This window comes from Heterodontus francisci, chromosome 16, assembly GCF_036365525.1.
Source record: "Heterodontus francisci isolate sHetFra1 chromosome 16, sHetFra1.hap1, whole genome shotgun sequence".
Lineage (NCBI taxonomy): Eukaryota > Metazoa > Chordata > Chondrichthyes > Heterodontiformes > Heterodontidae > Heterodontus > Heterodontus francisci.
In genome coordinates, this window is record NC_090386.1 from 59,353,864 (window position 1) to 59,377,056 (window position 23,193).

The 23,193-nt window shown below is 43.7% G+C and overlaps 1 protein-coding gene across 2 annotated transcripts; it reads left to right on the top strand.

The window, feature by feature from the left end:
* The first annotated feature begins 657 nt into the window (after window positions 1-657).
* On the top strand, window positions 658-23,189 carry LOC137378469 (CCN family member 2-like). 2 transcript variants are annotated; one of them, XM_068048799.1, is made up of 5 exons: window positions 658-780; window positions 1,311-1,527; window positions 12,780-13,028; window positions 18,870-19,084; window positions 22,404-23,189. In XM_068048799.1, exons 1-5 carry the CDS (start codon window positions 721-723, stop codon window positions 22,653-22,655), a joined length of 993 nt encoding a protein of 330 aa, XP_067904900.1. In that variant the 5' UTR covers window positions 658-720; the 3' UTR covers window positions 22,656-23,189. The 2 variants fall into 2 exon arrangements, with proteins under 2 accessions (XP_067904900.1, XP_067904901.1); XM_068048800.1 differs by having other exon boundaries at window positions 12,873-13,028.
* The last annotated feature ends 4 nt before the right edge of the window (window positions 23,190-23,193 follow it).

Below are 23,193 nucleotides of genomic sequence, written 5' to 3' on the forward strand. Positions count from 1 at the left end.
TCGCGGTGGGCGTCCCCCGCTCTTCAGTGGCCTTGTCCTTGCCCAGGTGGCACTGGATATGGAGCATGGGATGTCTACCAGCACATGGCGAGTGTGAAATACCACAGGGTATAGAGTTTCTGAGACACCTGGGTGATAATATTATTTAGATTAGGAGTTTCTTTTGTTGAAACTAGGCTTCTGTTTGAAGTATTCGATTTACTTGTGCATTCTGAAAATAAGAGAGCACATGCAGAATTGTTTTTCTGTTGATGGCCACTCCTATTGGCCAAGCAAAACATAGGCAACAATCATTATTGAGGTCCTGGGTACATGTTCAGCAACAAGTCATTCATTCTACATAACGCGTATCAATCGATTTGTTGTCAAATACAATTTGTAATTGACACATCCAGTCAGAATGCTGATTTGTCGAACAGCCAGGACAGCGGGAGGAGTTAGGGAAACAACGCAACTTTCTATTTGGCTCTTTAACTGTTATTCAATAACTAATTGGAGCTCATGTTGGCGAATGTCAAAATGTCAGATGGCATCCGGAATTAGGACAAAGTTGGTGGTGTTCCAGAGTTGTCTCTGTTTGCCGTCCAGTCTGCGATTAACGTCACTGCTGCCTATAAATACCGCTACTTCCCAACTCGCGAGAGGCTGCAAAGTTTAAAAACAAAGCAGCTTTGCAGGAATCTGCACATTACCGCTTCGAACAGACAGCGCAGAAACACCATGAGGAATCTCTGGGCTGATAGCGCGTTAACCTTTTATATCTTGTGCATTGCATGCAAGGTGAGGAAAAACCAATTTGTGGTCTTATTTTGCACAAATATATACTGCATTAGAGAACGTAATAGTTTATTTAAGTTATTGCCCCATGTCAACAGATTCTCGGGGAAGAAAATGAAATACTTTTTTTTCTGGTGGATGTCAATAGTTTGTATTTTATTCGAGCCGGGGCGAGGTCCAGCCTAATGCATTTTTTCAATAATGGTGACAACAGAGAATAATTGATGTATTGGTCTGGTTTACTGGATTGGTTTTAATTTATTTTTTTTAGCATTCCCCCCTCCCCCTCCTCTGTTTATATTGTAATTCAGAATACACTCAAGAACAACACAATATCGGGGAATGTGGATCTGGAAGTAAGAGATGTTCTCCACTTTGCCCATTCTCTCACTCTGATGTTCCAATAATAGTGCTGGTGTTACTCAGCTCAGAAGTGTATGAAGTCCAACTGTCTGCCCACAGCTCCGCCTCAGTGTCCAGGACACGCGGTTCCTCAGTGACGATATTTTGATGACTGCCGTCTTGTCCCGCAGGTTGGTGCCCAGCTCTGCCCCTACCCCTGTCGCTGTCAACGGGTTCTGCCCCGCTGTCCCCCTGGAGCCCCTCTGGTTGTGGATGCTTGCGGTTGCTGCCGGGTTTGTGCGAAGCAGTTGGGAGAATATTGCACCAGGTTGGACGTGTGCGATCCCCATCAGCATCTGTTCTGTGATCACAGCATCAGCTACTCTGGGACCAGAGGGATATGTACCTGTAAGTTTACTTATCAATAAAAAGTAATTCTTAATTGGAAGTCCTTCGGCCCGTTGCATCATGTGCTTATAGACTGCCAACCCACCACCAACTGCTTCTTACACTAACTAGCTGAGTGTCAAGCTAATGGTGCAATGTTGAATTTAATTGCTATAAATTTGCATGCTATAATAGTTAAATACCTTCTGACTTTTTCATGTAAATCAGGTGTTTTCAGTTACATTTAACGATAGTGTTAGTTCTTTTAAGATCAATCAGCAGACGCAGCTTCGTCTTTTTATGACATCCACTAAATTTAATTTGAGCAGCAAGTGATTATCCTGCTTCAGGAGGTAGGTCTCTATGGGTTGAGGTGGCTCCAAGAGGACATTCCTGGCACTGGAAGATCAGAAACAAGCCAACTCTGCCACTGATTCAGTAATCCAATATCTTTGGCTGGAGGAAGGGATCTTCAGCTGCTGGATGGGTTAGATTGGGAAATGCAGTTGGTGAAGAGATTGAGTGCAATCTTTGTCTTGCCATTCAATGGATGAGTGCATGATTCCTGCTCAATGAGAATAGTTGAAATAATGGGCTGAATTTTCCTGGATCCATGGAGACAGGGTTGGAGGAGGGAGCACCGAGAAAATAGGGGGAAGACACCAGGGGGATACTTCCTACCAGTGGGCGGGGAAGAAAGTCGGCAGCCAAATACTTAAAGGCCCAATTAGGGGCCATTTTCAGATGCAGATAGGATCTTCCTGCCATCAGAGCCCCCGCCCAGCCATGTGCAGAGCCCCAATAAAGGCACCGCTAGGACACTGCTGCGGCCAAAATACCCCGCCACACCAATGGCCATCTTCAAGCTAACATTTGGATCAAAATCCTGGAACTCCCTTCCTTTCAGCACTGTGGGTGTACTTCTAGGACTGCAGTGATTCAAGAAGGCAGCTCACCACCACCACCTTCTCGAGGGCAATTAGGGATCTGCAATAAATGTTGGCCTAGCCAGTGATGCCCTCACAGCGTGAATGAATAAAAAGAAATCTGCAGAAGGTGTTGAAGAGTGCATCAATGTTGATGCACCCTTGCACTTGCCTCCCTGCCTCATCAGCGCCCACCTCTACCAGTGCAGCTGCCAGCCTGACATTGCAGCGGGCCTTCTGATTGGTCCTCCCGCTTCCCTGGTTTGATCGCTATCCACTATTGAGTGGGGATCCCGGAGGCGGCTTCTTAATCAGCTGCCTTCGGGAAGATTATGCCTGATATCCAACCACAGCCACTTCCAGGTTCCTGACACAGAATTGAGACCAATTTCAAGATCGCAATACACCTGGGAAAATCCAGCCCAATGAGTTACAGGGAGGTGAAGATCACACGTTTGAAGAGAATGAAGAGGTTGGCAAAATGGTCACCCAGTCCATGCTTGGCTTTTCCAACATAGACTGCATTACAAAGCACATCAACACAAATATTGAATATGTTTGTTCACTAACGTGCACAATAGAACAATTCTTTAGGATGGCAAACTGTTACTGTTAGCACTGGGCATGACTGAAAAAAACAAAGGCTGCAAAAGTGGGGTCCGTATCGCCACTGCTGCTGGTGCTGCAGAAGGCCCAAAGGCTGAAAATGGCATGGGGGTCCATGCTTCTGGTCAATTCCAGCACAGCCTGCATGTCGCCCATGTTGGGCATGCCATGCACGGCACCAGAAATGTCAGGAGAGGTCCTCTCTTCAGCTGTTCTGGCTGATTTCATGCACATTTCAGAAACTTAGTCTCTGCATATGCACTGAATACCTGTGCTAATCTCAGCTGAACATTTGCCTTTTTTAAAATGACCAGGCATCCAGTTAGCAGGTGAGGTCCTTTGATTTATTTCTGTTGAGGCAAAGTTTGTGGACGTGATGTGGCTTGTTTTTGGAGGTTTTATGGTGAGCTGCTGCATACTTTGTCAGGCCACAGAATATGGTGACTTTACTCTACACCAGGTATGGAGGCTCTGGTTACAATTCCCCTGGGTATGCAGCATGACCAGGAAATGGAGCAGAGGTTGCTGAGGGGAAGGCCTGCAAAGTGGGAGGAGGAGGAGGGCTCTGCACAGAAGGCCCTATCCACCATAGTTTTTCTTTTTGAGAACACTTCTCTTACTTTCACTTAATCAAGGAGCAGCACCTGAGGTGACTCTGGTTCATCAAGGAGGTGGTCACCAGGGCACGGACAGTGCTGCCAGTGGCTGAAAAGCTCACAATGACATTGAACATTTCTGCATCTGGATCTATCCAGGCAACAGCGGGTGACATATACACCATCTTCTAGTACGCTGTCCATCGTGCATCCTGGAGGTGACAGAGGCTGTCTATTCCAGGAGAGGCGAATACATTGTTTACTGCCTCGGCAGGGAGAAGCAGGATGAGAGGTTACGTGGCTTTGCCAGGATAGTAGGATTCCCGATGGTGCAGGGGTGTCATTGATTGCACGCACATGGCTCTGCGGGCCCCTATGTCAACAGGGTGAGGTTTAAGAACTGTAAGGGCTACCACTCAATGAATGTGCAGTTGGTAGGTGGCTATGCACAGTACATTATGTTGCTAAATGCCCACTATCCTGGCAGCAGCCACAATGCCTTCATTTTCAGGCAGCCTGCTGTTCCCACCATCTTTGTGCCTCCAAGAACAACCAGAGGATGGCTGAAATAAAAACAAAGTGCTGAAAATACTCAGCAGATCTGGCACCATCTGCGGAGAAAGAAACCGAGTTAATGTTTCAGGTCTGTGAACTTTCATCAGAGGCTGGCACCTGTACACGTGACTGATGATCACTGCCCACCCCCAACTCCTCTACCTGACCATGTGAGGACAGCGGGTGTATAACGAGAACCATGGAGCCACCATGAACATTGTGGAGCAGTGTTGAAGCAACACTATCAATGCTTGGAAGGCTTACAGGGAGCCCTCCAGTATTACTAGAACATGTGTTCAAGTTCCTGATGGTCTGTTGCATCCTCCATAACATCGCTGTCCTGAGGGCACAGCTATTGCCACCAGAAATATGGAGGCTACATTGGGAGTATGAGGAGGAAGACAAGGAGGAAGAGGCAGAGAGGATGCATCCTGGACACTTTCACTCCAGATGGGTTGTCCTGAGAGCATTTGCTCAGACTCCAGTTCCCATAGGACAACCTCCCTTTACAACCATGGATCCACCATTCCTCAACATTCCATCCCTCTGACATGTCCCATCACAGCATCTGCTTGGCCAACATCCTACTGTAAAAGCCACCAACCAAAACCTTTCCATTAACATCTTTATTGAACAACACACTCCAATTATACAAACTAAACTGAATAATTCACCATTGTGCATTCTTTTAATGCCTGTCTTCTGTGTGCCTTTGCCTGGCCTAGTGTTCCTACACAGTGTTACACCAGTGACTGCAGCATGGCTGGTGGAAATCTGTTGATTTTCACTGGGGGAGACTGCAGATGGCCTTGCAAGACACCCTCAAGTTGCTGCGAGCCTGGCTTCAGACTGCGCCACCTCAACATGGGTGGCAGCAGTCTGGGCTGGTTGGCTGACAGGGAACAGTAAGGGATTGGCAGAGTGACAATGGTAGGAGCATGAATGCTGTCATCCTGAAAGAGGACAGCAGGTTTGTGTTTCATGAGACCACTGCCACTCCCATGGGACAGCACCTCAGCAATCCTAGTAAACAGCTGAAAGGACAGATTGCTGGACTGCTGCAAGGGCATGCATGCCCTATCAAGTACTGAGATGTGTAGCCATGATGGCTGTAGGCTGAGCCTCCATGGTAGCATACATGATCTCATGACCTCAGCCTGAGCTTCAACTGGAGCACTGAGACGTTGGGTGATTCCTGCCTGTAGTGCAGTGGAAGCTGAGACAGCAGCCACCGGACACTGCATCGCAGCTGAGCCCATTAGTGTTGTCATGTATTGTTTGCCTTTGCTCCGTGACCTTTTGGTCAGCTATGTGGCCTGGTCCAATCTGCACCTTCTCCTTTGTTATCTCTTGCCCAACCCCCACCTCACTTGTTTATAATCTGTGATTTTTCTAATATTTGTCAGTTCCGAAGAAGGGTCACTGACCCGAAACGTTAACTCTGCTTCTCTTTCCACAGATGCTGCCAGACCTGCTGAGTGAATCCAGCATTTCTTGTTTTTGTTTCAGATTTCCAGCATCCGCAGTATTTTGCTTTTATTTTAGTGTTGTCATGGAGTTGGCCACTATTTCTACAGTGGAAAGGATGGGCTTATTCTCTGTGCAATGCCTTGTGCCATGTTGAAGCCGGACTCCTCCATGCTCCTTGACAGTGGCAGGAAGCTGTCTGGCAAGCATGCCAATGTAACAAGCATCGCAGTGTGCATATTCATCAGTGCTCTCCTGTATGCCACCCCATCAAAGTCGTCATCTGAGTCCCATGCAACAGAACTCGTCTGCGACCTTGCCCTCTGGGAGCTGGCTGATAAGCGACCCTTTCACCTCAGCCTGGCTCCAGCCAACTCGTGCCTGGTGACTCGGAGCTCTTTTCTCTGCATTAGCATTGTGTACCCAACAAATCCTATGGGTTTACCTCGCAACTTTCAGCATTCTGAATGAAGATGATCCATTTTGTGGCAATGATAACACTTCAGCTCGCGGACCTCACTTCTACCCTCAGTACCTTCCTTTTTGGCCTGAGGTGGTGATCCTGGGGTATTCCCAGCTGTTCCTTCTTGACTCTGGCTACTTGCTTTCCATTCACTCTCCCACTTTCTATCCTTCTCTGGTTTATTGGGGGTGACTGACAAAAGGTTTTGGCATATTCACAAGCTCAAAATCATCAGCAATTTCCGCTGCTTGCCTAGCTTTTAAAACTCAGGTTATCTACATGAGTTCTCACTACTGAATTTTTAAACTCTTCCAAGAGAATCAGTTCTCTAATGTTCTCATATGTGACTTCCATCTTTAATGCCTGTATCAAACGGTCAAATTTAATTTGCTTCACCATTTCAAATTTTACAAATGTCTGCCCAGCCAAAAGTTCCAAAACTTCTGATGGTAAGCTTCAGGGACTAACTTGTATGCAGCGAGAATAGCCTTTTTCCCCATCTCATAATCTGAGAGGCCTCTTTTGCTCATAAACTTCATGAGCTCTGCCCATTAACCTGCTTTGCATAAGCAGTGTCTGGCTTTCCTTCGTTCATTTCATTTGTTTGGCTATTCTTTTCAAAAGATATGAAAAATGCCTCTTCCCGATTTCTCAAACTTCGGAAGAGCTTGTATGAATTTAAACTGCTTTTTGCTGGGTCCTGGGCTAAATTCAGATTCTTCCTGACCAGAACTTTCCCTGGATTCAAGACTACCCCTTTGTCTTGGTTCCATCTCTTTTAACCTAAATTCCTTCTGTTATGAACAAGTGAGAAAGGTGTCTAGGGGTCCCTCTCAGCCTTCATCTGGTCTTACTGTAACAAGGTTTAATTTTAAACATACCATGTTTTTAGCTCCCTCTTGGTAAATCCTTGTTCACTGCTTTCCAATTATAAGGCAAAGAAACCAGCACAAACAGGTTTTCTTAAGTTTAAAGAAGAAAAGTTGAAATTTATTAAACTTAAACTCTAATTCGGTTGATGCCTACGGATACACGACATGCCCACGCATATGCGACACATGCATGCAAATGGAGACAGAAAAGAGCAAAAGAAAAATATAAAGTTGAAAGATTTGAGGCAATATCTGAAGAGTCCTTCATTGTAGGTAGATCTTGCTTTTCACTGGGACCCAGTATTCTTCTGAAACCTTGTCTGCTGTAGGAGACTTTTCCCTCGTGGGGTTCATGTGTCTTCAGTGGATTCAGAGGCTTGTGAGAAAGAGATGGGAGCAGACAGGAGAGATCTTCTCAGTCCAGGAGCAAACAGTAATTTCTGAGTTCAAACTCTGTGGCTAGGGTTCAAAAGACCCTGGAACAGCTTGCTAGTCATGTGACCAGCTTGACTAACCAGTCCTCGATTGTATCACCTTAGCAGTCTCTGGAATGCTCCTCTTACACACAATACCTGGTGATCAAGGTCCATTGTGGGTTGAATGTGTCAGGGAATGGTGCTTTGTCCTTCCAAGCACTGTCTGTTAATATGCAAATATGTTTTCCAGCCACGGCTGATCTGTTGAACAAGTCCTTTCTTCACTCCAGTAACAGTTTAAAATCAATGTGCCTCATTCTTGGCAGGTGGGGGCCTAGCATGACACCTCTCTTCTCTTTTACTTTCTCTCTCAAGTTCAAGTTTTCTTAATTCTTTCTCAGCCTCAAGTTTTGCCATTTCTATTGCTTTTTATTTTTCCTGTTGAAGCTCCAGTTGCCTCAACTGTAACTGAATTTTAGCCAATTCTAGTGCATCATCCTCTTCCTCCAATTTTAGATTTTGGGCTATAACATCAATTATCTTTGCTTTTTAAAGTACGATTTCAATTCCAAACCCAACTTGTTGCCAAATCTTTTAGTTTAATCTTGGTTAAAGTTGTCAAGTTACTGAGAGATACATTCTCCTTTCCCAGAAAAACTGCTGCAACTGCTAATGCCATTCTGATGGTACAGCCTTTACCCTATTATACAAGAAACCTGGTTCCTTTTATTTTTTCTCTTTCAAATTATTACTCCCCTTTATAATTCATAAAATTGCCATTGGATTTGGATCCCAGATGATCGAGCCCCCAATTAATATGTTACGATCAAGGTGGGAGCAATGCACTGTCAATTCAGTCCCATTATTGCACAGGTCACAGCATATTATTAAAGTTTCCCACCTACCAGAAATTGGCCAAATTAAACACTTTATTAAACCCCAGAATAAAACACAACAAACCAGGTATCTTTAAACAACAACAAATTAACTATATTTATTAATAAACTAAATCTTGAACAATACTGAGAAATCTATGTTTGAAAAAACTTTATAACTTCTTATTCCTCCTAACCCTCATGCGCACACACACACACATTCAAAAAACCAATGGTTAACCAGTTCTAAAATGCTGTTTCTTAAGAATAATAAAACAACTGGGTTGGAAGTCCTGGTTGGTTACTTTCCCGGATCACTGAGGTGTCCTACAGTCAAATAGTCAGATGCCACTCGAAGTCTCCAGGCAAGTTGATGAACAGACTGTAATGGATAGGTGTTCAAGGCACTTTGGCTGCATTAGGCGTCTCTCAGATCTTTCAACAAGAAGTATAACGACAAGTCTATTTAGATTTTGAGTTAGCAGTCTATCAGTAGAAACTTTACTGAGAATTCCAGAACTCTCAAATACAAAAGGAAACAGAAAGTCACTCCTGAGGCAGAGACTTCTTAGAGACTGGAGTAAAAAGGTATTTGCTACCTCCAACAATGCAAAGATTCCTTTCCAGGGGTCTTTTCCTCTTTAGGCAAAACACAGCCTGTAGGCCAATGTAGATTTTCTGCTGAGAGAGAAAAATCCTTCAAGGAGAGCTGCTTCCCTGGTCTGCCAGATCAAACTGGTTCTAGCCAGTCTTTACACACAGTCAATCTGATACAATACAGCATGTGACCACTTCTTGCTGCTGCTTATGAACAGGCTTGTAGCTCACACACACTGTTCCCAGAGAATATAAAAACTTCTCTGTCTTAAAGACACACAGACCCCACCCCCCCCCCCCCCACCCTTAGCTTTTAAACAGAGATTTTAAAAAAACATCTACCTTTTAAAGTAATAAAATGTCCCAAGGTGCTTCACAGAGCATAATAAAACAAAATATAACACTGAGCCACATGAGATATTAGGACAGATGACGAAAAGCTCAATCAAAGAGGTAGGTTTTAAGGAGTGCCTGAAAGGAGAAAAGAGAGGCAGAGAGATGTAAGGATGGAATTCCAGACCTTGGGGTCGAGTGGGCAAATGAAGGCATGGCCACCAGTGGTGGAATGATTAAAATCGGGGATGCTCAAGAGGCCAGAATTAGCGTGCAGATATCCCAGAAGGTTGTGGGGCTGGAGGAGATTAGAGATAGCAAAGGGTGAGGCCATGGAGGGCTTTGAAAACAAGGCTGAGAATTTTAAAATCAAGGCATTGCTTGACCAGGAGCCAATGTAAGTAAGCAAGCACAGGGGTGATTGGTGAATGGGACTTGGTGTGTGTTAGGACACAGGCAGCAGAGTTTTGGATGACCTCCAGTTTACAGAGGATAAAGAAAGAAAGACTTGCATTAATATAGCACCTTTCAATACCACTGGACATCTCAAAGCACTTTTGAAGTGTAGTCATTGTTGTTTAGGAAAAGTGGCAGCCATTTCACGCACAGCAAGCTCCCACAAACAGCAATGTGATAATCTATTTTTGAGATGTTGATTGAGGAGTAAATATTTGCCAGATCACCAGGGATAACTCAGCTGCTCTTCTTCAAAATAGTGCCATGGGATCTTTCACGTCTACCTGAGGGGGCATTCAGCATTTTAACAGCTCATCTGAAAGATGGCACCTTTGCCAGTGCAACACTCCCTCAGTACTCCACTGCAGCATCAGCATTGAACCATTTTTTTGATGAACTAATCACGATATATATAAAGGTGGGGCTAATGTGTGGCGAGTCAAAGAGACTTAGCAGTTGGCAGGAAAAAAGACAGAAGCGCAAGGGGAGAGCCAATTGTGTAACAGCCCCGATAACCAATTTTATCTGCAGCACCTGTGGAAGAGCCTGTCACTCTAGAATTGGCCTTTATAGCCACTCCAGGCGCTGCTTCACAAACCACTGACCACCTCCAGGCGCTTACCCATTGTCTCTCGAGACAAGGAGGCCAAAGAAGAAACAAGATATTCTCAGAGAATCTTGGTGCCTATTTTAAAAGCAGGCCAAACACACAGTAAGGTTTACAATTTTTCTGTCTGTATCAGTATTTAATCTGGAATTTCCATTAAATACCAGAATCAGCATGGATCTGGAAACACTACAATTTTCGTTCATAAATCTGGTGGACGGATGGGAGTTTTGTTTGACTGTCAGAGAACTTATTTTAGCCAGCTCTCCAGCCATAATTCTGTTTGCTTCTGTGTGCATTGATATATAGAAACAAAGTCAAAAATATCAACAGAACAGGTGCCATGTTTTAATCATTGTGCAACTATTTGTTCCTAAATCACTCTACATATGACAACACTTAACAAAAATAACTTGTATTTTTCTAGTGACTTTAACATGATAAAACATCCCAATGCACTTCGCAGGAGTGTTAAACAAAACTTTACACCAAACAACATTAGGAGATATTAGGGCAGATGACCACAAGCTTGGGCAAAGAGGTAGGTTTTAAGGAGCATCTTAAAGGAGGAAAGAAGGTTTGTAAGATGGTGGGAGTCAGGGGATCGTGCAGAACTCCAGAGCTTAGGGCCTTGGCAGCTGAAGGCATAGCCACCAATGGTTGTGAAGCACTTTGGAATGCCCAGACATTGTGAAAATTGCAATAGAAATGCAAATTCTTCCTTTTGTGATACAAAAACGTTATTATGCGCAAAGTTGAATCATGCATGCATTTTTCTGTGCACAGATTTGCAGATATGCAAGAGATAAATGAGGATTTCGACTTTGGTATGGCCTGGATTTTGTTGTCAGCAGAGAACAAATGACATTCTCCATTCAGTCCACTAATAGATGTCCACAGACTTTTTTTGTGGGCTTTTGAGTGGCAACATACAGTTAGCAGGTGTCAAAAAGAGCATGGTGCTCTCTACAGGGGATGTGGGACCTGTGTAAGCAGGGACACCAACAGTGTGTCTGCTCAACTACCCAGATTGAAGACTCCTCACTGAGAGTCTCATTGTGGGCCCAATTTTTGCTCATTCATAACTCAGTTAAAATCCAGCCCAGAGTCTAAACCAGAAAGTATAAATTAGAATAATTAATGTGAAACAATGCACAGCAAATGAAATAGAGAGAAAGAAAGATGGGATTAAGGGAGAGAGAGATAAAAAGACAGAAATTTTTTTTTGAAAAAATTCTTTTAAAATCTCCATCAGTAATTAAAATCTGAAGGAATGAGGCTCCACACTTGTAGAAGTAAATTTGCAGCTCTAGAGAGGCTGTTTGTTAATATTAAAGATTAAAAATTCACTTGCACTTGAATGGACAAACCCTGATATTTTCTGTGGGCTTACTTAGTGGGTAAGTCCTGCAACTTCATGCTTTTTCATGTATGTTAATCTTGAGTCTCTCAGCAAGATACCTGTATAGTGAATCTTCTGGAGGAGCAGGGCAAATTGGACAACAATTTTCTGGATTTCTGTGTTTCACTTCGCATCTGTGGACACTAGAATTTACTGTCCAAGTTACTCCATGATAACTGGGAACACGGATAGCCTCACTGTTCCTACTGCAACATCCAGGCCAATATCTTGTCAAAGAATATTAAAACAAATAACAGCCCAGATTTTGCAGTAAAAATAATGGTGAGCCTCTCAGGGCCCACTGTTATTAAAAGAATAAATCAGACAGCAATATCCGGTAAATATACATGTACAGTTAAATGTGAAAATCAGGAAATTGCTGTCTAAGATGACCTCCTCTGGAAGCTGCACATTAAAGATCTCTCACAAAAAGACTCACCATTAAAACACATGGAATAGATACTTATCCACTAAACTCGCCAGAAAAAAAGGGCCTTTTCATTCGAATGTAGGTTGAATTTTAATGGCGTAATAAGTCTTTGTTACTGCCAAACAATCACTCTGACACTGAAAGTTAACTTTCACAAGTGTGAAGTCAAATTCCTTCATATTAGAATTATTGTTGGAGACTTTTTAAAAAAAAACTTTTTTTCTTTTTTCTCTCTCTTAATCCCGTCCTTTTTCCCCCTCCGTTTCACTTTCTGTACATGATTTGGCATTGAATTAAATATTCCAGTTTACATTTTCCTGGTTCAGACTCTGCCCACCTCAATCTAATTTGATTGAGCATTCTTCAATCTGATTGGTTAATAAGATACACAGTGCTTGTCTTATTCACATAGGCCACAAGTATCCTGTAGGGGACACTGCACTGTTTTGACTCGGAATCACTGCAGGTTCCAGTGCAAATTCCCATTGAAGTTCTGTGGGCAAGTGTAAGTGTAATATCAGTGATTACAAAATATTGGCTATTATATATTCTAATGTAAATCAGTGAAGTGACATGGACTATGTAATATATTTTTGAACATATTGAACTATATTACAGTGAAGTTCAGTGTAAATGAGATATGAATTTTGAACACTTTTGAATTATGTCTAGCACTTGAAGCTGAAACATGTGAATTCAATGGGGTGATCTATAAGGATGGTGATGTATTCCAGCCCAGCTGTAAATATCACTGTTGGTGCTCAGATGGAGGAATTGGTTGTATCCCACGCTGTAGTGAAGATGTCCGTCTGCCTGGTCCAGACTGCCCTTACCCAAAACGTGTTGAGATCCCAGGAGAATGCTGTCCTCAATGGATATGTGAGAAGCAAGACAATGGTATTTTTGGCAATGCCTTGGCAGGTAATTATTGAGAGCTCTTGTGCAAATAATACCCTTGGTTTATACCGCAACCCTCGTGTTACAAGAACAGTGGAATCTGGTTATTGTGATTGATTTGATTGGCAGCTCAAATGACTGGTATAGGCATGCTTGATAAGTTCAGTACTCACCAGTGCTTTAAGCCATACTTAGCTGGTTCAGTATACCATTTAAACGTCTTCATAACACAAAATAATCAAACAGATAGTCTTGAATGATAGCCAATACTTCATCCATCTTTAATGTGTGGGAGCAAGAATAGACAAGGATGAAATGATTTTGACTGAATTAGGATTGGTAGTAATCTTTATAACCTGAATCAATATGGCTGGAATGGCAAAAGCCCAACCATGTTCGCAATTGAAATACCAGCTGCTTTTTTGGTAAATATTTCATATAGCACAAACATTATAACAACAACTTGCACTTGTATAACACTTCTTAATAAAGAAAAACAGTGCAAGGAGCTTCAGAGGCATAATCAGACAAAAATGAATATTGAAACAAAGGGAGATATTAGGAAGTGTGCTCAAAAATGTGACCATAGCTTTAAGGAGGGCCTTAAAGGAGCAGCTTCTAAGGCTTAGGGGTTTAAGGAGAAAATTAGAGTGTGGGGCCGAAACGCCTTGAAGCAGACAAAACCCTGGTGGGGTAAAAGCAGGGAGATAATGCTCGGAGAAACAAAGTTCTGAAGTGGGCGTGGTGGGGAACCTAAGGCTGAAGGAGGTTACAGGGATAGATATGCCAGCAGATGATTTTGTCATGAAACCGCATGTAGATATGGAAGATGAGGGGACCAAGGACCAATTCCTCATGGATTTGAGGTAACAATTCAAGGTCAGGAAGAGAAGCCCTTGCTGGAGATGGTCTGGTTGTGATTGGGGATGTGAAAGTGTGACTGTTTGAAATCACCACCATTTTGGAAGCCCATAGCTATGTGTTGAAACCAGTGGATACCAAGCAGCCTGGAACTTAGATCAATGCTTCCCGAAGCTGGTGACGTAGACTCCTGTTCATAAGTCCAAGCTGCAGCATCGCCAGAGGTGACCACACATACTATGGTAGACAGCAGACTGCCATACATGCTGGAATAGAACTGTTGCACTGTCCTGGACATGCTGTAGCAATGTGTAGGCAGGCTGTCTAATACTGCTGACAATTCCTGGAGTCATCTTCAGTAGGCTGGGCCTCTGAGATTTGCATCTCGATCCTCTACAGCAGAGTTGGGAGCTGGGCTTGGGGTCTGCAAAGCCACATCCTGGGCTTCCCTTTCTAGTGTCTTCTGCTCCTGCTCGTTAGTGCTGTGTGAATCATCCTATGCATTTGTCTGTACCCAACAACCATGGCTAGTTTTTTCAACTAGTGCAGACATGATGGGCTGAATGGCCTCTTTCTGGGCATAACTTTTCTACGGTTCTGTGTGCTCAGGGTAATTCCATGGGCACTCACCTCCCTTCAGAGGGATGTTTCAGCACCCTAGTGCCATTCGTTGGGAAGAGGATATTGTTTAGTTCCTGCACCTGCACCAACAGTACCTTCAGCACAATGGCATTGAAGCATGGAGATCTTGCTCGTGACATTTTGTAGATACGAGAAGCAAGTGGAAAAACAATGAACTGGCACTTCTAAGGGATACAGAATATACAGCGAATGCTGAGAAATCACTCTGCCAGCTCTTTCAGTAGTGGTGCTACTGAGCCACTCTTGGAGATGAACATTTAAGGCCCCCACCTAGTGTACATTCTGTGTCCTTGCTACGCTCAGTGCTTCTTTCAAGTGGTGTTCAACATAGAGGAACACTGATTCATCAGCTGAGGGAGGGAAAAATTCATTACCAACAAAAAGAGGCCATTCAGCCCATGTCTGTGTCAGCTGAAAAAACTAGTCGCCCAATCTAATCCCACCTTCCAGCACCTGGTCCATAGCCTCGCAGGTTAGCACACTTCAGGTGCAGCTTCAGGGACATTTTTAAATGAGTTGAGTGTTTCTGCCTCCACCAGCAATCCGGGCAGTGATTTCCAGACACCCACCCAGACATCCTCATGTCCCCTCTAATCCTTCTACCAATCACAAATCTGTGCCCCCTGGTAATTAGGTTTTCATGCCCATGTTTGACATGATGCCATGAGATTTCCTGGGGTCTGGAAGCAATGTTGAGGACTCACAGGGCTACTCCCTCCCAACTGTAAACCACTGTGCTGCCACCTCTGGTGGGTCTGTCCTGCCAGTGGGTTGGGAAATACCCAGGAATGGTGATGGAGTCTGGGACTTTTGTCTGAAAAGTATGATTCTGTGAGTATGACTATGTTAGGCTGTTACTTGACTCATCTGTGAGCCAGGTCACCCAATTTTGCCCACGTCTCCCACATGTTAGTGAGGAGGACTGTGCAGGATTGACTCAGCTGTGTATGTCCTTGTTGTCGTGTCCGGTGCTTAGGTTGATGCCAGGTGGTCTGTCTGTTTTTATTTTTTTTTAATTCATTTATGGGATGTGGGTGTCACTGGCTAGGACAGTATCTATTGCCCATCCCGAATTGCCCTTGAGAAGGTGGTGATGGTGAGCCACCTTGAACTGCTGCAGTCCATGTTTGGTAAGTACAGCCACAGTGCTGTTAGGAAGGGAGTTCCAGGATTTTAACCCAGTGACAGTGAAGGAACAGCGATCTAGTTCCAAGTCAGGATGGTGTGTGGTTTGGAGGGGTACTTGCAGGTGGTGGCGTTTCCATGCATCTGTTGCCCTTGTCCTTCTAGGTAGTGGAGGTCATGGGTTTGGAAGGTGCTGTCTAAGGAGCCTTGATGCGTTACTGCATCTTGCAGATGGTACACACTGTTGCTTCGGTGGTGGAGGGAGTGAATGTTTGTGGATGGTGTGCCAATCAAGTGGGCTGCTTTGTCCTGGATGGTGTTGAGCTTTTTGAGTGTTGTTGGAGCTGCACCCATCCAGGCAAGTGGAGAGTATTCCATCACACTCCTGACTTGTGCCTTGTAGATGGTGGACAGGCTTTGGGGAGTCAGGAGGTGAGTTATTTGCCACTGGATTCCTAGCCTCTGACCTGCTCTCGTAGCTATGGTATTTAGATGGCTACTCCATTTCAGGTTCTGGTCAATGGTAACCCCCAGGATGTTGATAGTGAGGGATTCAGTGATTGTAATGTCAAGTGGAGATTGTCATTACCTGGCACTTGTGTGGCATGAATGTTATTTGCCACTTATCAGCCCAAGCCTGGATATTGTCCAGGTCTTGCTGCATTTCTACACCGACTGCTTCAATATCTGAGGAGTCGCAAATGATGCTGACCATTGTGCGATCATCAGCGAACATCCCCACTTCCGACCTTTATGATTGAAGGAAGGTCATTGATGAAGCAGGTAAAGATGGTTGGACCTATGACACTACCCTGAGGAACTCCTGCAGTGATGTCCTGGAGCTCAGATGTTTGACCTCCAACAACCACAACCATCTTCCTTTGTGCTAGGTATGACTCAGCCAGCGGAGGGTTTTCCCTCTGATTCCCATTGACCTCAGTTTTGCTTGGGCTCCTTGATGCCATACTTGGTCAAATTCTACCTTGATGTCAAGGGCAGTCACTCTCACCTTACCTCTTGACTTCAGCTCTTTTGCCCATGTTTGAACCAAGGCTGTAATGAGGTCAGGAGCTGAGTGGCCCTGGCAGAACCCAAACTGAGCATCACTGAGCAGGTTATTGCTAAGCAAGTGCCGCTTGATAGCACTGTTGACAAAACCTTCCATCACTTTACTGACGATCGAGAGTAGGCTCATGAGGCGGTAATTGGCGAAGTTGGATTTGTCCTGCTTTTTGTATACAGGATATACCTGGGCAATTTTCCACATTGCAGGGTAGATGCCAGTGTTGCAGCTGTACTGGAACAGCTTGGCAATAGCAAGTTCTGGAGTCTTCAGTACTATTGCCAGAATGTTGTCAGGACCCATAGCCTTTGCAGTATCCAGTGTCTTCAGTTGTTTCTTGATATAACATGGAGTGAATTGAATTGGCTGAAGTCTGGCATCTGTGTTGCTGAGAACTTCAGGAGGAGATGGATCATCAACTCGGCACTTCTGGCTGAAAATTGTTGCAAATGCTTCAGTCTTATCTTTTGCACTGATGTGCTGGGCTCCCTCATCATTGAGGATGGGGATATCTGTGGAGCCACCTCCTCCAGTTAGTTGTTCAATTGTCCACCACCATTCATGGCTGAATCTGGCAGGATGTTTTCTTGTAGTCAGTTCATATAACTGAGTGGCTTGCTCGGCCATTACAAAGGCCATTTCTGGGTCACACATAGGCCAGACTTGATAAGGACAGCAGATTTCCTTCCCTAAAGGACATTATTGAACCAGATGTGTTTTTATGACAATCCATTAGTTTAATGGTCACCATTATTGAAACTGAATTTTTAATCCAGATTCATTTAGTTAACTGAATTTAAATTCCCCAGCTGTCCTGGTGGGATTTGAACTCGTGTCTCTGAATCATTAGCCCAGTAACATAACCACTATGTTACCAAAATCATATCTTTTTCAGAGGTGCATTCACTTTGTAAACACTGGAGGTCTGAGTTGAAAATCTCTCCTCTCGGTTGGCTAGGCCGCATGTCAATATTACCAATGCCTGGACAGCTGATCACTGACATGCAAGTAAGGCCTATACATCAAAATCAACCATAAACACACGTTATTTTGGCCTGAACTATATGGTCCATTCACGTGGTGTGAGCCTGGCTACTGGAGCTGCTTATTATAGTGAGCATGAATGAAGAACTTTGGAAGAGAGCCTAAAACAGAACTTTTTCTTGTGTGTGTAGCCATCATGTAGCTAGTAACATTTAGCAAGTGACATTCACACCATACAAGTGCCTGGCAATGGCGATCTCCAACAAGAGAGTGTCTGGCCACCTCCCCTTGACATTCAACAGCATTACCATCACTGAATCCCCCACCGTCAACATCCTCGGGGTTACCATTGACCAAAAACTTAACTGCAGCAGCCAAATAAACACTGTGGTTACAAGAGCAGATCAGAAGCTGGGTATTCTGTGGCAAGTAACTCACCTCCTGACTTTCCAAAGGCTGTCCATTATCTACAAGGCTCAAGTCAGGCGTGTGATGGAATACTCTCCACTTGCCTGGATGGGTGCAGCTTCAACAACACCTAAGAAGCTCAACACCATCCAGGACAAAGCAGCCCACTTGATTGGCATCCCATCCACCACCTTAAACATTCACTCCCTCCCACCATGGCGGCAGAGTGTGTACCATCTACAAGATGCACTGCAGCAACTCGACAAGGCTTCGACAGCACTTTCCAGACCCACAACCTCTACCACCTGGATGAACAAGGGCAGCAGGTGCATGGAAACCCCCCCCTCTCCCCCGCAAGCTCCTTGCCAAGCAACACACCATCCTGACTTGGAAATATATCGTTTCTTCATCGCTGGGTCAAAATCCCAGAACTCCCTCCCTAACAGCACTGTGGGTGTATCTTCATCACACAGACTATAGCAGTTCAAGTAGGCAGTTCACCACCTTCTCAAGGGCAATTAGAGATAGGTAATTAATGCTGGCCTTGCCAGCGATGCCCAAATCTCACGAATGAATAATTTTTTAAAAGTTTGCTGGTGTTAACATTTCCCAGCAGAATTTTTTTGATTTACATCCTACAGTGATAATATAATGGTTTGTAAAAGTATTAAACTTAAATGTGCAGTGTTCTTGTCTTAGTTGACTGCCTAAATATATACATTTGTTTGTTTAAAAATTAGCCATTAAAAAACTACTAAGATTATTGCTTATTTTATCTTCAGCATTCAGACCAGAAGTATTCAATGGAGGATACCCCTCCAGTATGCTTTCCAACTGCCCAGAGCAAAGCAGCGAGTGGAGTGCCTGTTCCAGGAGCTGTGGGATAGGGGTGTCTACCCGGATTTCCAACAAGAATCATCGTTGTATTTTGGAAACACAAAGCCAACTTTGTATAGTGAGACCATGCCAACTGGAGCATGCAAAACAAGCTCACATGGTGAGTAATAATAAATCTTTTACCAGCTGGTAATTTATTCAGCAATAAAGTTGCTGTTGATGAAGCACACTGATACATTTTTGAAAAATAAGATTTTATAACCTAAATAAGGGCTATGCACTGCATTGGTAGTTGAAAGAGTTTGAATTATTGGGATAGCGCTCCACGTAAACTGATTATATGCATTGAATGAGCACCCTTATACCTAAACCAAGAGAACAATAGAAAGTTGAGTCAAAAACAAGAAATGCTGGAATCACTCAGCAGGTCTGGCAGCATCTGTGGAAAGAGAAGCAGAGTTAACGTTTCGGGTCAGTGACCCTTCTTCGGAACTGACAAATATTAAAAATGTCAAAGGTTATAAGCAAGTGAGGTGGGGGTGGGGCAAGAGATAACAAAGGAGAAGGTGCAGATTGGATCAGGCCACATAGCTGACCAAAAGGTCACGGAGCAAAGGCAAACAATATGTTAATGGTGTGTTGAAAGACAAAGCATTAGTACAGATTAGGTGTGAATACACCTAAAGTTGAGTGTTCGCTGCCTAAACAAAGGCTTCAGACAAAAGCATAACACTAACTCCTGACACCAATGGGATGTCTTACTTGCATATGCACAAACTCTGCACATGCGCAAAGCAGGTGGTGATGTCATCAGAACTGGTGTCAGGAGTATTTGGCAATATCAGCTCCAAGATCAATCTGCGTATGTATGCGATGATGTCATCACGCAGAGATGAATGCCTGGATGCTTGTGGCATGCCACTTTTCAAGCCAGCAGGCAGCTGTGCCATCCGATTATTCTCTGTCTCTTTCTCCCCGCAAGTTTTTCCCTCTCACTCCACTCCCCAGCCCCCAGTCTCTCTCTCTCATTATCTCTGTGGTTATATGATTCTCTGTGAATGAAGGATGCTGTGATTATCAGCACCACCTTTGCTACAGGCAGCTACCTAAGATGTCAATGGGTATATCAGACACTGCACTGCATGTGTGGGAAATGCTCACTCTAGTGTTGCAGTGTCAATAGATGCAGCCAAAGCATACACAGGAGTTTATATAGTTATCAGAACCGACTGGATGCGTGTTTGTATGAGTGCCAAAGGAAGATAGCATTGGCTCATCTGTGATAGCCCATTTCTAATTACAGAGCAGAGACCCAATGGCCTGGATTTTATAGTAAAAGTAATGATGAGCTATCAGAGCCTGATTGCCTCACTGTTATTAAAGAGTAAATCAGACAGCAACTTTTGCACGTGGCACAGTTAAATGCAGAAGTCAGTATATTGCTGTCTGAATTGTACTGATCCTCCAGAAGCTGCACCATAATAGTATCTGGCTGAGATACTTGGCATTGAGATACATGGAAGGGCATCAAGTTGGGGCATATATGCGATGGGTATCCACTAAACATGCCAGAAAAAGTAAAGGCTTGTCAATTCAAGTGTAAGTTAATTTTTAATGATGTGGTAGGTTTTATTTGCTGCTAAACGCCCTCTATGGCATTGAAAATGAACTTTTTATAAAGTCTCATTCTTTCAATTTTTTTTTTGGAAACAACTTATTTTTTTACTTTTTCTTTCTGCCTCTAACTCTATCTCCCAATTCCATCCTTCTTTTCCACTCTCTTTCACATTCTGCACCTGATTTGACATTGAATTAACTTTTTTCTAACTTATACTTCCTGGTTCAAACTTTCCAAGCCTCAGTAAGGATTCTTCAATCTGATTGGTTAAGGACATATGCTGTTGCTTGTCCTGAGAACACGGGTCCCAGATCCCCTGTAAAGGGCGACATACTGTTTTGGATTTCTGATCACTGCAGGTTCCAATGACAACAACTATTTATATATGGCACCTTTTAACGTAATAAAATGTCTCCGGGTGCTTCAAAAGAGTAATATAAAGCAAAATTGGAGGCACATAAGGTGATATTGGGGCAGATGGCCAAAAGCTTGATCAAAAGAATTAGGTTTTAAGCACTGTCTTAAAGGAAGAAAAAGAGGTAGAGAGTCAGAGGTTTAGGGAGGGAATTCCAGAGCTTAGGGCCCAGGCAGCTGAAGGCTTGGCCACCAACAGTGGAGCAATTAAAATCGGGCATACTCGAGGCCAGAATTAGATGAGTGCAGATATCTCAGAGGACTGTGGGACCAGAAGGGATTACAGAGTTAGGGAGGGGTGAGGCCAGGGAGGGATTTGAAAACATGGATGAAAATTTTTAAATCAAGACTATTGCTTGACTGGGAGTCATTGTAGGCCAGTGAGCACAGGGGTAACGGGAGAATTGGACTTGCTGAGAGTAAGACATGGGCAACAAAGTTTTGGATGACCACTGGTTTACAGAGAGTAGAATGTGGGAGACCAGCCAGGAGTGCATTAGAATAGTCAAGTCTACAGGCAACAAAGGCATGAATGAGGGCTTCATCAGCAGATGAGCTGAGGCAGGGACAAAGTCAGGTGATGTTATGGAGGTGGAAATAGGTGGCATTAGTGATGGCACCGATATGAGATTGGAAGCTCATCTCAGGGTCAAATATGACACCAAGGTTGTGAATAGTCTGGTTTAGTGTCAGACTGTTGTCAGGGGGAGGGATGGAGTTGGCAGCTAGGGAACTGAGTTTGGAGTGGGGACCAAAGACACATATCTTCCCAATATTTAATTGGAGGCAATTTCTGCTCATCCAGTACTAGATGTTGGATAAGCAGTCTGATAATTTAGCAAAAGTGGAGGAATTGAGAGAGTTCGTGGTGAGGTAGAGCTGGGTGCCATCAGCGTACACGTGAAAACTACCACTGTGCTTTCAGATGATGTCGCCGAGGGGCAGCATGTAGATAAGAAATAGGAGGGAGCCGTGTAGATCCTTGGGAGACAAGAGAGGTAACATTACAGCAGCGGGAAGAGAAACCATTGCAAGTGATACTCTGGTTATGATTAGATAGATAAGAATGGAACTGGATGTTCCAGTGCAAAAGCCTGTAGAAAATCTAAGTGTAAGCATAATGAACGGCTAGCGCCTTTCATTTGCTGCTGACCGCAAAATCCAGGCCTGTATAGTAGTTGGGTTGTTTTTGTGAAGCTCTGCATTGCCTTGTTACAGTGCTCCATTATGTAGAAGATGCTGTAGATAGCTATTGCCATGTGTGAAGATGAAGGGATATTTAGCAATTATAATACGTCTCTGGTATTTTTGCTGCTTTGAAATTGCACTTGTTGGACAGTATAATGAACTAACAACCACAAGTGAGATGTATTTTCAAGCCAGATAATTACATTTCATTGCTTATTGTTGTGTTCTGTTTATCATATGACGTGTCTTTTTTTTTCAGAGAAGAAAAATTTGTGAGCCAACAACAAGAGCACCTCAATCAATCCAATTTGAGTACAACAGTTGCATAAGTATTAAGGCTTACAGACCCACATACTGTGGTTTCTGCTCTGACAGACGCTGCTGCACTCCACACAAAACCAGAACAGAGCTCGTGGAGTTCAAGTGCAAGCATGGCAGGATTGTGAAACAACAGATGATGTTCATCATCTCCTGTGTTTGTCATTATAACTGCTCACATGCTTACAAATAAGTTGGAACCCTCTAACGAACTGAAACACTAAGAGCAGTTCATTTCCATATAAGATTGTACAGTGCAAAAAAAAAAAAATGTTGCTATGCATAAGATTTAAATATGTCCCACACTGCTGAAGAATTTAAAAGGAAACTTTGGGCATTGAACTACTCCTGTTTAATATTGAGTTTCCAGCACTAATTCGCAAACCTCAAGAGCAAAAATGGTCAAAGTGAGCACTTCAACTTACTGCACATCAGCCATTAATTGCTTTGCAGAAACAATAAAAGTATTTGCCACTAGATCTTTAGGTTACACTGCTCACTGCTGCTGTAATGCATGAAACATATGCAGAACATTCATGAAAACCTTAGGTGTTTAACTTGGTAGTTAGGCCAGTTGAGGACGCCAAGACACCACCCTAATATTTATTTGTTGGGCTATAAGCTCCCTCTGCTGGATAGCACTGGGCTGCACTGTTTGCACAATGTAGGATTTTGCTGGAACACTGCCCATATCTTTCATATAGCAGAGTGCGAGTGTAAGCACTGGAAAG